The sequence below is a fragment of the Pseudoliparis swirei genome, chromosome 18, assembly GCF_029220125.1.
Source record: "Pseudoliparis swirei isolate HS2019 ecotype Mariana Trench chromosome 18, NWPU_hadal_v1, whole genome shotgun sequence".
Lineage (NCBI taxonomy): Eukaryota > Metazoa > Chordata > Actinopteri > Perciformes > Liparidae > Pseudoliparis > Pseudoliparis swirei.
The window spans coordinates 21,568,228-21,582,945 of record NC_079405.1 but is presented as its reverse complement, the minus strand read 5'-3'; the positions used below and the strand labels follow the sequence as shown (position 1 = coordinate 21,582,945).

Below are 14,718 nucleotides of genomic sequence, written 5' to 3'. Positions count from 1 at the left end.
AACTGACTCCAGAACGGGGCTTAAAAAGTCATTAATAATGTCTCAAAATCAACAGTGAAGCTCAGCAGGAGCCAACGGCTCTCATTACTGGGCTGTGCTGCGTTCAGGGCCAGCTTGACTTTGAACGTCTCACGTGTAGAAAATAAAAGCCAAAGACTCTCGATTCTACTGGATGGGTTGAACTGACGATGCTGATGTCTTCATGTGTAGAGGAGAACATGTTGACATGATGTCTTCATAGAGGAGAACATGTTGACATGATGTCTTCATAGAGGAGAACATGTTGACATGATGTCTTTATAGAGGAGAACATGTTGACATGATGTCTTCATAGAGGAGAACATGTTGACATGATGTCTTTATAGAGGAGAACATGTTGACATGATGTCTTTATAGAGGAGAACATGTTGACATGATGTCTTCATAGAGGAGAACATGTTGACATGATGTCTTTATAGAGGAGAACATGTTGACATGATGTCTTCATAGAGGAGAACATGTTGACATGATGTCTTTATAGAGGAGAACATGTTGACATGATGTCTTTATAGAGGAGAACATGTTGACATGATGTCTTCATAGAGGAGAACATGTTGACATGATGTCTTTATAGAGGAGAACATGTTGACATGATGTCTTTATAGAGGAGAACATGTTGACATGATGTCTTCATAGAGGAGAACATGTTGACATGATGTCTTTATAGAGGAGAACATGTTGACATGATGTCTTCATAGAGGAGAACATGTTGACATGATGTCTTTATAGAGGAGAACATGTTGACATGATGTCTTCATAGAGGAGAACATGTTGACATGATGTCTTCATAGAGGAGAACATGTTGACATGATGTCTTTATAGAGGAGAACATGTTGACATGATGTCTTTATAGAGGAGAACATGTTGACATGATGTCTTCATAGAGGAGAACATGTTGACATGATGTCTTTATAGAGGAGAACATGTTGACATGATGTCTTCATAGAGGAGAACATGTTGACATGATGTCTTCATAGAGATAACTGATGAAATACAGTCTGCTGACATATTCTTGGTGGAGGATCTCAACTCAACAAAGCTCAGCAGACTGGATCGCTATGACAGCAGCTACAAGCACAACAGGAACACTCGCGGGTTCATAAAATACCCGATGACAAAGAACAGGGCAGGTAAAGCTAAACAAAACAAACACGGTGACTACTCTACCCAGATGATATTTTCTTAGTGGAGATGGCTTCATAGTGGTTAGTGGATAGAGGCCTCCCAGTTGGAAGTGAGTCACTGCCCCAAACGAGGGAGGTCCAGTTTCTCACGGTCTTGTTGACAAGTGAGGGAGTCGAATAAATGTCAACTTTACCAAAACCAGAACAACTAAAATGAGCTCTCTCTTTTGTGAGTTAACATGTGACTCTTTAAAGTTCCTCTGTGTCTAAAACATCTTTTACAGACTGAGCAGCTGAAAGGTTTCTCTCCTGTGTGAGTTAACATGTGTCTCTTTAAAGTTCCTCTGTGTCTAAAACATCTTTTACAGACTGAGCAGCTGAAAGGTTTCTCTCCTGTGTGAGTTAACATGTGTCTCTTTAAAGTTCCTCTGTGTCTAAAACATCTTTTACAGACTGAGCAGCTGAAAGGTTTCTCTCCTGTGTGAGTCAACATGTGTCTCTTTAAAGTTCCTCTCCGAGCAAAAGATGTTTTACAGACTGAGCAGCTGAAAGGTTTCTCTCCTGTGTGAGTTAACATGTGTTTCTTTAAACTTCCTCTCTCAGGAAAAGATGTTTTACAGACTGAGCAGCTGAAAGGTTTCTCTCCTGTGTGAGTTAACATGTGTCTCTTTAAACTTCCTCTCTCAGTAAAATATCTTTTACAGACTGAGCAGCTGAAAGGTTTCTCTCCTGTGTGAGTTAACATGTGTTTCATAAAATCTCCTTTGAGGTGAAAATGTTTCCCACATTGAGAGCAGCTGAACGGTTTCTCACTAGAACTACATTTTGAATCACTGACAGAAACTTCATCATTAGTCAACGAGTTTAAACCTGATTGAGGTTCTCTGGTCTTCTTCCAATCAACAGAGTCATCAGGATCTGGATCTGAAGAGTCTGCAGTCTTTTCATCAGGATCTGGAGGTCTATCTGGATCTTTGTTCCTGGCTGGTTCTGGTCCTCCACAATCATCTGGTTCAGAACAATCTCCAGTCTTCTCATCAATATCTGGTTCTGAAGAGTCTCCAGTCTCATCATCAGGAACTGGAGGTCTATCTGGATCTGGATTTCTGGCTGGTTCTGGTCCTCCACAATCATCTCCATCAGCTTCTATTTCCATCGGTTCAGTTTGTCTTTGATGAAGCTGAGAGGACTGAGCTTCCTCTTCAGCTTCACTCTTCACAGGAGTGAATGAGAACTTGAGACCAGCCTCCTCCAGCCCTTGAAGCTGCTCTCCCTCCTGACTGGTCCAGAGTTCCTCATGTTCCTCTTTAATGTGGGGGGGCTCCGAGTTCTCTTGGTCCTCCTGTTCCTCTTTAATGTGGGGGGGCTCAGGGTTCTCCTGGTCCTCCTGTTCCTCTTTAACTAGCTGGGGCTCTGGATGCACCTGGTCCAGATGGGAGCTCCAGACCTGCTGCTCAGAAGGAACCTCTTCTTTAACCACCAACAGCTGCTGGACGTCTGTGGAGAATAGTAACATACATTTATACATCTTATGAATCTCTTATTGAACTGTTATTTATTCAAGAAGTATCATTGACCGTGTTTACATGTATTCGAATAACTGGCTTAGTCGGACTGAAATCGAATTATCCGTTTCATGTAAACACCTTTGTTCGACTATGTGCGGTCCGACTACGATCCGATTAACACCCCTGGATAACTCGATCCGATCCGGTTGATAATTCGACTATCGCGGCATGTAACGGTGAATTGGATTAGGAACTGGACTTTGCGTCTTTGCGCATGCTTGAGATCCCGCCGCCCTCCTCCCTCCCATGTCGTGACCCGGAAGTCGAAAGAGACGATAAGTTGTCACTTCCGGGAACCTGGCCGGCAGAAAACAAACAAACAACGCCAATAGCACCATTTGCATTTGCTGTACTCCTATTAACATCATGCAAGAATAGTAGAGGGATGTAGCTTCGCCTTGCTCTCTGTTCGCCATCTTTCTCGAAATGTTGATGTTGTTGGTTGTTGTTGGTAGTGGTGAAGAGGTCAAACGGAAATGGCTGTATCACCACGAGTTATAATGAAAACAGCGCCACCTATCGTATCGTATATGACATGCTTTCGGCCAATGATTCGAATTACTCACTGCCATGTATATTGGGATAACAGCTGATCCCCCAAAAGATAGCAGCGTATGCCAGCAGCGCGGGGACCGGGGATTCTTTAGCTAAACGGCCCTAAACAGCTTCCCATTCATTCTCTATGGCGGTGTCTAAAATCGCCGATGTAATATATCTCTGGCCACTCGCAGCTCAGTGGCGCTGTTTTCAGAGTGAAGCTCCTCCCGCTCCTCCCCCTCCTCCGTCTCATTCAGTCTCCTGTGAGAAGGACCGACTGCACGTACGGCTCTCTAGTTCAGTAAAGTTAGAAAGATATTCACAGATTCGGACTTCCCGGCTCAATAGCTCTCAAACGACACAGAGTTAAAACACAAAAAACACCTCTCTGTGACCGGAGTGATGTCGACAACAAGCTACAACCTTCATTTTACCAAAAAAAGCCGGTCTTCGAGATCGATAAATAACGTTGGTCTCAATGTGCGATCAGCTGTGAGACCTAAGCCCAGGGACCGTCTGCAAAAAGCAATCCAGGAAAAACATATTCCAAAAATATTCAATAGCTCCACTGAAAGATTGTCTAGGCTGACACCACTGATACCGTACGTCAAATGGCCACCCTGTGTTGTACTACAGCTGTTATTTTGGAAAAAAACTCATCTTAAATAATTATTATGAATTATATTTCATAATTTATGGAAACAATCTTCAATAGCGTCACTGTTATCAAGTGTAGAGTGAAATCATTCAATATATACGTCAATGGGCTCCACATGAGTGGACTACACCTCGTACTTTGAAGAAAAAAGATTTGGAATAATTTTTATGAATATTTTGTCATTTATGGAAACAATTTTCAATAGCTTCACTTTTATCAAGTGTAGAGTGAAATCATTCAATATCTACATCAATGGGCTCCACATCAGTGGACTACACCTCGTACTTTGAAGAAAAAAGATTTGGAATAATTTTTATGAATATTTTGTCATAATTTATGGAAACAATTTTCAATAGCTTCACTATTATCAAGTGTAGAGTGAAATCATTCAACATCTACATCAATGGGCTCCACATAAGTGGACTACACCTTTTATTTTGAAGAAAAAAGATTTGGAATAATTATTATGAATATTTTGATATCATTTATGGAAACAATCTTCAATAGCTTCACTATTATCAAGTGTAGAGTGAAATCATTCAACATCTACATCAATGGGCTCCACATCAGTGGACTACACCTCGTACTTTGAAGAAAAAAGAGTTGGAATAATTTTTATGAATATTTTTGTCATAATTTATGGAAACAATTTTCAATAGCTTCACTATTATCAAGTGTAGAGTGAAATCATTCAACATCTACATCAATGGGCTCCACATCAGTGGACTACACCTCGTACTTTGAAGAAAAAAGAGTTGGAATAATTATTATGAATATTTTGTCAGAATTTATGGAAACAATCTTCAATAGCGTCACTGTTATCAAGTGTAGAGTGAAATCATTCAACATCTACATCAATGATCTCCACATGAATGGACTACACCTCTTACTTTGAAGAAAAAAGATTTTGAATAATTATTATGAATATTTTGTCAGAATTTATGGAAACAATCTTCAATAGCGTCACTGTTATCAAGTGTAGAGTGAAATCATTCAACATCTACATCAATGATCTCCACATGAATGGACTACACCTCTTACTTTGAAGAAAAAAGATTTTGAATAATTATTATGAATATTTTGTCAGAATTTATGGAAACAATCTTCAATAGCTTCACTGTTATCAAGTGTAGGATGAAACCATTAATTTCCTCCATCAATGGGCTCCACATAAGTGTACTACACCTGGCCGGCTATACCTCATGAATCATTATACCATGGGTTTAATCTTGTACGGCACGAGAGAGCAAATGGCCAGGCAAGGGTTAAAAAAGGTGCGTAATTATATTATTATTATAAATCTTAACATCAAGTTGTTTTGAAACAATCCATTTGAAAAAGCAGCTTTAGTTTTTTGGTTGTTCCGTTGGAGGAAAAATACATAATGCATACTGGGTACATTCTACTTGAGTTTTGCAGCAAAATACAATTATTTTTCCATTTTTACGCATGTTGTCAGGTCACATTTGATGACTATGATGGAGCCATTGGATTTGTCAACATAAGTAATGTGCACTGGAAGCTTGTGGTGAGTATGCAGCTGGTCATGTGGTACAATGTGCCTTTACAGCATTCATGTATGGCTCATTGTTGTGAGTGTATTTTAAGGTTATCAATCTTAAAATTGCTTTAAATATTTATAACAACATACAATCAAGTCAATATAACTCAATCTAATTTAATGTTAAATACAAGTTTTATTTCACGTGAATGTAATTTTTCATAAATTGTCATTAATAAATGAAGAGACAATGAGATTGTATATTTGTATCTAATGTAGCTGCATTGTGTACATGCACATCTGTAGCATGTGGATTGATTTTCAGACTGTTCTTTTAGTTTTAAATGTCTTCATGGTAGTCATCCCTACCTTAATGAAAAATATATATATGATTATTGTCCAATCAAAGCACTTGAATCATCCAACAGGATCCCGTTGGTAGTCCCCACTGCTACTCTAACAATTTGAGTTTTCTTTGATTGAGTATGACCCCATATTGTGGAACTTATTTTCAGACTAATATTCAGTACTTTCAAGTAAAATGTTAAAATATGCCTATTTAGCGTGGTTTGTTTCTTTATTTACTCACAGTTGTGATTATCTTGTGTACAATAAATATACTTCCAATGTTGCTCATTCATTTAGGTTTTACATAAATAAAATGTATTATGTTATTATTGTTGCTGTTGTTGGTACGTTTAAAATATGGCATGCTTTAACACTATATTTCTTTTAACAGTATTTCCATGCCCTTTTAACCCTTGTGTTGCCTTCGGGTCATTTTGACCCGAATCAATATTACACCCTCCCCCCGCCTATGGGTCATTTTGACCCGAGTCAATGTTTCACCCTCCTGTTACCTTTATATTTACTAACATATTTTACCCTTTGGGTTCAATTTGACGCCAGCAATTAAAACCTCCAGAAAATTATTAGAATTAATATTGTTTTCCAAGTTTAAGTGTGAGGCACTTTATGTTTGTTTGTTGACTACCGAAAGAACACCGACATTAAACATTGAATGGGGTCAAATTAATCCGAAGGCGGGGGGAGGGTGTAATATTGATTCGGGTCAAAATGACCCGAAGGCAGGCAACACAAGGGTTAAACCGCATATTTGTGGTTGATCCTCTGCAAGGGTTAAATGAAGTTGACGACTCCAGAAAGGCTGGCCAAAGATGTGGGTAATATTAATTAGATTATGGGAAATATATAATGTTATTCACATCTTTAGTAAGGCCATAGAGTAAGTGCAAATGTAAACCAAAATTATTTTCCTTTCATCCTGCAGACAGTATTTCAAAATGCGCCGGAACAGACTTGGAAAGGAGGACTGGGTTAACATCAAGTGGCAGCCGGGCCAGATATCCCACAGCTGCCAGAAAGATGGCAGCAGTTGTGGGATCTTTGTCATGCAGGTTATTTAACGCAACCTTTTGTCTTTCTGATAGATTAAACAATATGCTGTTTTACTATGTAAATTCAGACAAGGTGTGTTGTTTTGCCAACTGACAGATGGCCGAGATGACGGTGATGGAACTTCCAAAGATTCCTCAGCATTTTCGCATCAACTCATCTAAACAATCTATTGAAAAGCTAAGAAGAGACGAGGCTGAAGACATTCTAAAACAATCAGGTTTAAAAAAAAATAGGTAATCAATATTTGTTTGACTTAATACATAATTGACATTAATATACATGTATTACTTTACATACACTGTCACTTTCAAATCACTGCTTGTACCTACACTTACATACTGTCTATTGCACTACCTGCTACTCCCATTTGTCTGTAGTTTAGTTTATTATATGTCACCATATGTGTAGTATATGTTATATGTATATATGTTAGTATTATATGTATAGGTTGGTATATTTAGTAAGGTCATTATATGTTATTACATGTAAATTATGTTCAGAGTACTTGTACAGAGTGTATGTCATGTTATGTTATATTATGTTTGCTATGTTATGCTATGGTAGTTGTTGTGTGGTGCCTTGTCCTAAGAATTTCAGTGCCCAGTCTGACCCTGTGTCATTCTGTGCATCTGACAATAAAAGACTTGTAACTTGTAACTTGTAACTTTATTTCTAGTTTCAAAGGATGAGCTCTGTTCCTTCTGTGGAATTGAGGACCTGCCCAAAACTGATGTTGATGCTGTTTGGGTGAGACTTGTTTTTAGACAATCTGAGTTGTGGATAATCTGTAGATAACCTGGAGTGAGTTTCAAGGAATAACATTAGTAATCAAGTATTGTTAACTTGTATGCATAACATGTTTCCTAAATTTTCCATTTTTTAAATATGTTTAATTTATTTATCCCCATGTAGATTCAGTGTGGAACTTGCTCAAGATGGTTTCACACGCAGTGCCTTGGGATGACAGAAGCACAAATACCAAACAACATTGGTATTGTGTGTTGTGTAACTGAACACTTAGGAATATGTATGTCTGACTTTGTCGGATAAACTTGTTGACTTCAAGTTTATCCAGTTAAATGTTGTTCAAGCCAAACCAGTCATGTATACATTGGTATCTGATCGTTCATAAAGATTAAATGGGGGAACTACTTGACTACTATGATGGCTCTTATTATAATGTGTGTGGTACTTTTTAATTCAAGACATATAAAGTACGAAGAATAGGTTTACAATTGCACTAATTTGACCAAATCACTGATATTAACAGACTTTAAGTAATGACCACTGGGTTACATGTTTTCTCAGAAGAAGCAATTAGTGAATATAAGATATATTTTTTGTTTGAGTATGTATTACAAATCATGAAAGTGCTCCTTAACCAATATGCTGGTTTCTGGAAAGCAAATAGGACACCGTTTTACATTGTATCAATGCTAAACACATTTCGGTTCAAAATAATCCAAATTGAACAAACAATCTTAAATACACATTGGTTTTTCATAATCAATAGATATCCTGGTGACTGACGAGAAAATGGTGCCACTACACTTTGTCCTAAAAACAAAACTGAGATGATTAAAAGAGATCTTCTGAAGAAAGTATTGTAGTTTTACCAACACAGGATTGGTGGTTAAATATAATTTTATTTAAAATTATGCAAAAGCACATCATCAATATAGCTGATCTAGTACAACAAAAGAGAAGCAATTGATGTAGGAAATGTTGACAGCCTACACTTTACTACAGTGGATATATTGAATATTGTCTCCATAAAATATTTTAAATAATTCATAATTATTCATAATCATATTTCTTCAAAATAACAGGTGTAGTACACTCATGTGGAGCCCATTGATGTAGATGTTGAATGAATATACCCTACACTTGATAACTGAAGCTATTGAAAATTGTTTCCATAAATTATGACAAAATATTCATAATAATTATTCGAAATCTTTTTTCTTCAAAATAAGAGGTGTAGTCCACTGATGTGGAGCCCATTGACGTAGATATTGAATGATTTCACTCTACACTTGATAACAGTGAAGCTATTGAAGATTGTTTCCATAAATTATGACAAAATATTCATAATAATTATTCAAAAACACATTTCTTCAAAGTAAGAGGTGTAGTCCACTGATGTGGAGCCCATTGATGTATAAATTGAATGATTTCACTCTACACTTGATAACAGTGAAGCTATTGAAAATTGTTTCCATAAATTATGACAAATTATTCATAAAAATTATTCCAAATCTTTTTTCTTCAAAATAAAAGGTGTAGTCCACTGATGTGGAGCCCATTGACGTAGATATTGAATGATTTCACTCTACACTTGATAACAGTGAAGCTATTGAAGATTGTTTCCATAAATTATGACAAAATATTCATAAAAATTATTCCAAATCTTTTATCTTCAAAATAAGAGGTGTAGTCCACTGATGTGGAGCCCATTGACGTAGATATTGAATGATTTCACTCTACACTTGATAACAGTGAAGCTATTGAAGATTGTTTCCATAAATTATGACAAGATATTCATAATAATTATTCAAAAACACATTTCTTCAAAGTACGAGGTGTAGTCCACTGATGTGGAGCCCATTGACGTAGATATTGAATGATTTCACTCTAGACTTGATAACAGTGACGCTATTGAAGATTGTTTCCATAAATTATGACAAAATATTCATAAAAATTATTCCAAATCTTTTTTCTTCAAAATGAGAGGTGTAGTCCCCTGATGTGGAGCCCATTGATGTAGATGTTGAATGATTTCACTCTACACTTGATAATAGTGAAGCTATTGAAAATTGTTTCCATAAATTATGACAAAATATTCATAAAAATTATTCCAAATCTTTTTTCTTCAAAGTACGAGGTGTAGCCCACTGATGTGGAGCCCATTGATGTAGATGTTGAATGATTTCACTCTACACTTGATAACAGTGAAGATATTGAAAATTGTTTCCATAAATTATGACAAAATATTCATAATAATTATTCTAAATCGTTTTTCTTCAAAATAAAAGATGTAGTCCACTGATGTGGAGCCCATTGATGTAGATATTGAATGATTTCACTCTACACTTGATAAAAGTGAAGCTATTGAAAATTGTTTCCATAAATTATGACAAAATATTCATAAAAACTATTCCAAATCTTTTTTCTTCAAAGTACGAGGTGTAGTCCACTCATGTGGAGCCCATTGACGTATATATTGAATGATTTCACTCTACACTTGATAACAGTGACGCTATTGAAGATTGTTTCCATAAATTATGAAATATAATTCATAATAATTATTTAAGATGAGTTTTTTTCCAAAATAACAGCTGTAGTACAACACAGGGTGGCCATTTGACGTACGGTATCAGTGGTGTCAGCCTAGACAATCTTTCAGTGGAGCTATTGAATATTTTTGGAATATGTTTTTCCTGGATTGCTTTTTGCAGACGGTCCCTGGGCTTAGGTCTCACAGCTGATCGCACATTGAGACCAACGTTATTTATCGATCTCGAAGACCGGCTTTTTTTGGTAAAATTAAGGTTGTAGCTTGTTGTCGACATCACTCCGGTCACAGAGAGGTGTTTTTTGTGTTTTAACTCCGTGTCGTTTGAGAGCTATTGAGCCGGGAAGTCCGAATCTGTGAATATCTTTCTAACTTTACTGAACTCGGCTCTCTGGAGCTCTCCACCATTACGTCAAACAGTAAGTCGTTCTAACTTATTACAATGAACTAACATGTAATGATAATTAGTCTTGACAGTCTCTTGTTCGCGCTGTAAAGTTGGTTGTGGTTTTCAGTTTGGTTTCTCCGTGTATGTGACTTTCTTGCGCTGTTGAAACGGGAAGTTAACGCGACATCATTTAAATAAATAATGCTGTCGGAATGACCATATCAATAACGTGGATATGACGTTACTGTGGATATTACGTTACATACACGCTGTGAAGGAACGGTAAACTAAACAGGGAGTCACGGTGTTTCTCTTTTTATTGACTCCCGTAACTTCACTAAACGCGCACTTCTCCTCGGTTAACGTTACTGATGAACTTTACTTTAACATATCACATATATTAACTGCTCCACATGTATTACACTCAACTAATAAAGGTGTAATTATAGATTAAACTACCAGCAGCATATTAAAACATAGCAGTGAGTAATTGTAACTTTTACTTGTATTTATTTTGGAATGCAGGACTACCATGTGGTGGTATTAATATTTCTATTTTTACTGAAGTAGAAGTTCTGTATACTTTCTCCACCACTGTTAAAACAGAGAACAGCAGAATGTGATAAGGTGTTTATATAAAAGTATACTCATAATCTGATGCAGGTCTTTTGGGACGGTCACAAGGGAATGGAGATCCTTTCTTGATAAGACCCTTCACACTTCATTGTTACTTGAGTCACACGACTGGGGGGGGGGGGGGGGGGAGTTCACCTCCATGTACTTTTCCACTAGATGTTCAGGGCATGGGGGGGGGGGGGGTAGCCTGCCTGCCTGCCTGCCTGCCACTGACATGTAAATAGTGTGCCTCAACAAAGGACTTAAGGTTCAGAAACTATATTGTATGGAAACAATGCCTGTCTATAGCGTATTAATATACTTACTAATATACTCTACTCTTTTTCATAACAGGAGAGATGAGCAGACATGTGTTTTACCCTGGGAGAATGGCAGTTTCATTCCGTAAGGGACCACGGGGATTTCTCCGCCAGGATCCGAGCGATGCAGCCAAAGTCCTGAAAGACAACCCGTCTCTGCAGGACAAGTCTGCAGCTGTCAGGGAGGAGCTGGTCAGGCAGAACGCACTGACTGTGGTCCGCCAGAGAGGAGGAGACCCTTCAGATACAACCGAGGTGTCTGGAGATTACATCCTGCAGTTTGGGAAGTACAAGGGGAAGTCCTTCCGCTGGCTTCTGGAGAATGACATTGGATACACCATCTACCTCATCAGGAACCAGCAAGGAGAGGAAGCTGCAGGAGTGTTCATGGCAGCGGGGCACAACAAGGACAGCCTCCTGTCCTTTATCAACTATTCCCTCATGTTTCGAGAAATCCAGTCTCTCCTCAACTATGAGGAACACAAGCCAGTTATGACAGCAGCAGCATCGGAGGATGACCAGCTGGTGGGTTTTGGGACTTGTGCCTACAGCACCTGGCGAGAGGTCTGGGAGAGCAGGGAGGACGGCTATGCATCCTTCATCCTGAAGAAGAAGAACTGCACTGCAGGCACAAAGATGCATAAGCTACAACTCTACCTCAAGAAGAAGCTGCAGCCACCCACTGTCACCCCTCTGATGTCACACACCTCACCTGTGATGTCACACGCCTCACATGCTCCTGCTGAAGCCATTGGTGAGTCTGGTGTCTTGTCTTGTCAGGGATCTACATGCAAGTCATACAAGCGCAAATGCAAGAAGATCTTTCTTTCTTTCTTTCTAACTTGTTTGTTTGCATCACAGTGATGGATGAAGATGAAGAGCTGGAGAGGATGATGCTGAGCATCTCTCCTTCAAAGCAACATGTGCAGAGCTGTGAGTATACATGTGTTCTCTTTTATTTATTTGTTTCCCCTCCCTGAAGATTCACAATCGTTTACAGTTCAGACGATTTGCTATTAATCCTGTATTCTATTCAGCATATTTGATATTGTTTTGTGTGTGTTTTATAGCTGTTTCTGCATCTTCGTCATCCTCCTCATCTGCCAGACTACGAGAAAGAGGTCTTTAACCCAGAGCACCGTGCCGCCGACCGACACAACTGGGACCATGAGTTCCTCTCCCACATGAAGCAGGACTCGTCTGGTGTCGACCGACCGTGTTCTGGTCGTGTTTGTCTTTTGGTGTTCCACCTGTTGTCCTCGTGACGATGAATGGACTCCGGTCCTGATGAGGGTACGTATCCGTCTTTGTTTTCTGATGTGCATGAAAAGAAACTGCTGTGCTCCTAACACCTGTTGGCATGTGTTTGCTGTGTGTTTGAAGTCAAGGTGCTTCCCCTGCCTAGGTGATATAGTGATGACTGGCTCCTGAATATTAACCCATTGCAACATGAACACATGTTTATGAATGAAATATACTCTGTACGTAATCATGTTAGAAACAGTCTGATTGGATTTGGCTGAACAAAGCAGGTGAAGTAAAGATACTTTCTGCCTTTACTAACAGCAGTTTTTGTGTACTGTCAAAGTATAAATAACAAACAAAGGTTTTTCCGTTGCAGTACCATCTGCTACACAGTCAGCACCAGCCAAGGCTCAGGGTCCACCAGGAGATGGTAAATGTATCAACATTGTGCACATTCACTGAAACATGATCTGTCCTGAGTCCACTGTGCAAGAAGTGATTCTTGTTATTTGATCCTTCTCTCTCGCAGCCCTGTATCTCCATCTGTGAAGAGACCCGAGCCCATTCCCCAGGAGCTCGTGTGTCTGATGCCAGAATCAGCACGTCACCCGTCAGCAGAGCCGACTGTCACACTTCCTGGTGTGTAGTACTTTACCTTTATTTGCATCCGACACATATACACGAGTAGTGTACATCAAAGCCGTTGTTTATTCTTTAAAACTTCATGGTTGTATACTAGATACTGGTGCAGCTCGCTGAGTTTCACCAACTACAGCGTAGATGTCATGTTACATTCTGGCTTCATCTTGTCAACAATAATAATAATAACATGTTCAATGTTCTCTAGTGTCAGAGGCGCTCCTGACTTCTCCTGAGACGTCTGCAGAGCCCGGTCAACTGCCAACTCTACAGAGAGGGCAAAGTCAGTATTTTAATGCTTTTATTTTATTTAGTTGTGTACATTTTAAAAAGATGAAATAAAGTCACACCTAAAATCATACTCATTTCATCTTTATTCTCATCTGACCAGGTGAGCCATTCCCCAGGCCAATAGCCGCCCCCACCGGTCCTCCTCCACAGCTTCCTGGCTGCCACCATGACGTCAGCCAGTGGACCTGTTCACAGCAGCAGAGGATCTGATGAAGACGAGCTGGAAGCTATGGGTTGCTTCTGTGGGATGGGACTGAAGCAGGGCCCAAACAGTCCTCACATTCACACCGGGTTCCCTGGGGTAGCAGGGAATACGTTTATTGTCCTGCCAAAGTACTTTCCCTGTACAGAGACCAGTGCATGGAGAAGGAGATGTCGTGGAGAGAGTTCCAGGCGTCTGCCTTCTATGAGACGGGAAAAACAGATGGGCCGTTGACAAGAGCAAATAAGAGAGATGAGCAGTGTTTTGTCATGTATATATCTTTTCTTATTTTAATAATTACATTCTTTTATTATATAAATTATATTTGTTTTACTGTTTTTATTGTTTGTGTGACCTTGCACTATGACCTGTGTGTTCAATATTTACTGTCCCTGTTGTGAATAAATATATTTCATGGACTAATGTCTACATGTGTCATTAATATGTGACTCATTATAGTGAACAGTCAAGACATTTAATTTAAGTAATTGCAATTCAAATGTTTATGAGAAGAAAACTAATATGTTCCATATAGGTTATAAATAAATAAGTCAAGTACTGATATAATCTGTCTGCCACTGGGATAAAGTGACACTCCAAAAATAGCAAAGTAGGAAACACTTTTCTTGATAAACAGCCCAACTGAGTCTCGAACCCGCGTCCAAACGTGGCTTTTCAGGACATTGGACAGCGTAGATAATACTGCAATTTCATTGGCTGTCAGTGAGTTCCCACTATCCACGTCTTGCCCCCGCGTGGTCCACGTGAGATGTGAGCGCGCGTACTAAGCGCTAGACCATCATCTCTGGGCAATTTGTATGGTATTTTTGGTTAATTTATCATTATGAAACGCGTCACGTGACCAAGCCGCCGGTTT

The 14,718-nt window shown here is 38.9% G+C and overlaps 2 protein-coding genes and 1 long non-coding RNA gene across 4 annotated transcripts in view; all 3 read left to right on the top strand.

The window, feature by feature from the left end:
* Positions 1-14,718, top strand: part of LOC130208251 (uncharacterized) — a 134,898-nt gene that overhangs the window by 83,505 nt on the left and 36,675 nt on the right. The gene's annotated exons all lie outside the window — the stretch shown is intronic.
* On the top strand, positions 6,953-7,931 carry LOC130208260 (uncharacterized). The gene is made up of 3 exons (XR_008834394.1): positions 6,953-7,079; positions 7,523-7,593; positions 7,759-7,931. It is a non-coding gene; the product is annotated as an uncharacterized LOC130208260 (long non-coding RNA).
* On the top strand, positions 10,230-13,945 carry LOC130208253 (uncharacterized). 2 transcript variants are annotated; one of them, XR_008834385.1, is made up of 7 exons: positions 10,230-10,560; positions 11,499-12,218; positions 12,326-12,397; positions 12,535-12,757; positions 13,086-13,348; positions 13,557-13,631; positions 13,740-13,945. XR_008834385.1 is itself a non-coding variant. In XM_056437286.1 (6 exons), exons 1-3 carry the CDS (start codon positions 11,504-11,506, stop codon positions 12,591-12,593), a joined length of 912 nt encoding a protein of 303 aa, XP_056293261.1. In that variant the 5' UTR covers positions 11,381-11,503; the 3' UTR covers positions 12,594-12,757; positions 13,086-13,348; positions 13,557-13,631; positions 13,740-13,945. The 2 variants fall into 2 exon arrangements, 1 of the variants encoding a protein (XP_056293261.1); XM_056437286.1 differs by lacking the exon at positions 10,230-10,560 and having other exon boundaries at positions 11,381-12,278; positions 12,320-12,397.

Bases quoted from the DNA above. Each gene is read 5' to 3' on its own strand.
- LOC130208253 (XM_056437286.1), top strand. From the start codon at position 11,504: ATGAGCAGACATGTGTTTTACCCTGGGAGAATGGCAGTTTCATTCCGT. The intron at 12,279-12,319 runs AGAAGATCTTTC...TGTTTGTTTGCA, and splicing joins GTCATACAAGCGCAAATGCA to TCACAGTGATGGATGAAGAT. The intron at 12,398-12,534 runs GTGAGTATACAT...TGTGTTTTATAG, and splicing joins AAAGCAACATGTGCAGAGCT to CTGTTTCTGCATCTTCGTCA.